This window comes from Alligator sinensis, unplaced genomic scaffold (assembly GCF_000455745.1).
Source record: "Alligator sinensis unplaced genomic scaffold, ASM45574v1 scaffold1455_1, whole genome shotgun sequence".
Taxonomy (NCBI): domain Eukaryota; kingdom Metazoa; phylum Chordata; order Crocodylia; family Alligatoridae; genus Alligator; species Alligator sinensis.
In genome coordinates, this window is record NW_005843493.1 from 25,288 (window position 1) to 28,264 (window position 2,977).

The 2,977-nt window shown below is 57.4% G+C and overlaps 1 protein-coding gene across 1 annotated transcript in view; it reads left to right on the forward strand.

Moving 5' to 3' along the window:
* Positions 1-1,537, forward strand: part of LOC102369019 (NACHT, LRR and PYD domains-containing protein 12-like) — a 26,818-nt gene extending 25,281 nt beyond the window's left edge. Inside the window, exon 8 of the mRNA XM_014527406.2 lies at positions 872-1,537. Coding sequence (XP_014382892.2) covers positions 872-983 — 112 coding nt within the window. The 3' untranslated portion in view covers positions 984-1,537. The remainder of the gene's footprint in view (positions 1-871) is intronic.
* The last annotated feature ends 1,440 nt before the right edge of the window (positions 1,538-2,977 follow it).

Consider the following 2,977-nt stretch of genomic DNA (forward strand, 5'->3'; position numbering starts at 1 on the left):
GGGAACAGAGACGCTGCTGAGACCCTCTCCTTAGAGCAGCTGTAGACGACAACCCACCGCCCTGGCTCTTGCTTGCTTTCTTCTGTTTGTGACCAGCCGTCCCAGCCTCCTTCTCCCACCCTGGCTGTGCAGCAGACACGAGGATCAGGCGATGCCACTGCCGTGCTTGCAGCTGGGATGGATCCTGACCTTCCCAGCTGCAATCCAGAGGCAGTTTGTGCCCAAGGCTGCAGGAGCACAACAGCTGCTGGGAACAGGCCGTAGGGGAAGGTGCTGCTGCAGCTTGTGAGGAGGTGCTGTAGGACACGGCCAGGAGAGCTTAGATGCTATTGCTTCCATGCAGAGGTGATTAGTGAGACTGCATCTCCCACCCCTCTGCACACGGAGCAGCCCCCGAGAAAGCAGCAGAGCAGTCTGTGTGGGGAAGGGCTCAGCACGTGGGGAAGGGCTGCCCAGTCCCACCTGCACGTGCTGTGCTCTGAACAGAGCTCGCCAGGGCAGGGGGTGGGCAGAAGGAAAAGGCTCCAGACCAAACCTAGCCTTCGTCCTCCCCATTGCTCAGTGCGAGGCAGGTGGTGGCGGTGGGAGCAGCAGGCAGGGGTGGGAACGAGAGACGCTGCGGGCTCCAGCAGGCGCCGGGTGGGGGCTCTGATTAGCAAGGGCCGCACTTTTGTTCTCTCTGTGCAGGGCTGTCACAGGGGGACCGGCTCTGTGCTCGGGGCTGAGGAGCTGCTGCCGGGCAAGGCCTGTCCCAGCACAGACCTCCGTGGTGTGTAGTGTCCCGGGGTCCATGGCATCTCTGTGGCGATACCCACAGAGAATTCATGCTGTTTTCTTTTTTTTTCTTTTTTGTTCTCCTTTTCCCCCAAAGGTTGAGCGTTAACAAACTAAATGCAGAAACAAAGCAAGAGCTGGAGGCTGTGAAAGGAGTGAAGCCTGGTCTGGTCATAAAGGACATGCAGACTGAATATCCATATTGGTAAACCCTCGTGCACCGGCTGCCCGGCCAAGAGCTGGAGGAGAGGGGTGGAGCTGGGACCACCTGGCACTCCAGCTGGGCACCGTCGCTGCCAGGGACTCCAGCAGCAATGGGCAGCCTGCGTGGTAGAATTTGGGTGAAGATGGTCAAGGCCAATCTCCTGGGGGTGGCAGATCCTCATAAAGAGGTGGGTGTGCTCCAGGGTTGGTCTGCCCCTGGTGGGGCTTGGTTTCAGGGGCTGGGGAGGGGAGAGAGCAGCAGGGCTGAGGGCTCAGGCCCGGGGACCGGGAGCTGTGGGCTCCTGAGGGGTGTGGGTACCTGGATCTTTCCACTTCTGGGGGTGGAGAAGAAGCCCCCAAAGCCCCTCTGGAGCCCATGGGGAGTTTCCAGTCTGCGCTGTAGCTGTCCCTGGGACTTGTGCATCTCCAGGGCGTTTGCAGTGTCACGTGCTTCCACAGCCACAGAGCTGGTGTTTTCTGTCTCCATCCCTAGCATTGCGTTTTCCTGGGGTATCTTTGTGTCTGTCTTGTTGGAGTCCAATAAAGATCCCACTTCCAGAAACTGCCTTGCACTTTGGGGGTCTCATCCTTGCTGCAGTCTGTGCTGCTTCTTAATATTTTCCCCATTCCCAAGACGAAGGGGAGTCTACAGGGATGTTCCCGAGGAAGGTTTCCATCGTCCCAGTTGCTGATCCATCGTGGTCGTCCCTATGCAGACAAAGTGACAGTTCAGACAGGCAGAAGGTGATCAATTCTTTCCTCCTCTGGATTCTCAGGATCTTTTCCGAGAGACAGTGTTGGAGACCAGAAGGAACCAGGAGCCCCCAGTGGGAGGGGGAGTGGTGGCGGGGGGAGAGGGGTGGGTGGGAGGGGAATAAATAAAGAGCCGGCCAGGCCTGAGCAGGATGGTCAGGGTGCGAGGCTCTTTCTGAAGACTTGGGCGCCCTGGGCCCAGGCACTGCTCTGTCTCCAACTTCCTTTTTGACCCCCTGGCTACTTGCCCAGACTCCACATCCTGCACTTCCCACCTGGAGAAGGAGTTGACGGCACTGCCCTGCCTCCCAGGGGACCCGGACCGACGAAGACACAAGCGTGAGGTGCCAGATTCAGAACGGGCAACCAAGGCTGCATCATCCGCAGACAGGAAATCTCTTGGCACCATCTCTTTCACTCTGGTTTATGCTCTAAAGCTTGCACAGTTGAACGAGCCCCCATCTAGTCTGTTTTGAAGAGAAATACTACCATTGCTGTCCGGTCATGGTTGCCGACTGTGGGTCCCAGCCCTGGCACTGCCTGGGAGCCTTGATCTGCCACTGGTGGGATCCAGGAGCAGAGACAACCTCCTCTCGGGGGCTTGGCTACCCATGCCTCCCTTAGGCTACACAAAGAGCCGAGGAATGTCGAGCCGGGGCAATGTTAGAAAGAGCTTGGAGCAGTCGCACATTAAGGCTAGGGACAGACATTACACATAAACCGGCTTAAGTGATTGGACACTGGTTGCAACCTGTAACAGAAGATGGGTCCAGTGCACGTAAACCCGTTTCAAAATGCCTGAAACTGATGTCAGATAAACCTGGTTGAAAATAGTATCAGACTTAACTGAGTTGGGTCCAGCTGGCTTATGCAATGCCTGTCCCAGTTCCCTTCCTGGTTCAAGTTGAACCGGAGTCCCCCAGCATCCCAGATGCTTTGCAGCCCTGGGCTGTGCTGTCTGCTCCAGAGAACAGGGAAGCAGCCCCCACCCCAGTCCTAGGGTCCCTGCACCAGACAGAAGCACCCCTTTGTGCGGGCCGGGAGCGACCCGAGCCCTTTTACGCGCTGCACGCGGGCTGTGGCCAGCAGCCCGAGCACGCTGGGTCGGAGAGGGAAGGCCGTCGAGCTGGAATTAGGCACAAACGCTTAGCGGTAGTTTTAAAGATTATTTACATACACCGAGATGGCAGTGGTGCAGGCTGGAAAACTTGCTTGAGTTGCGGTTACAGACAGGAAAGAAAACAAA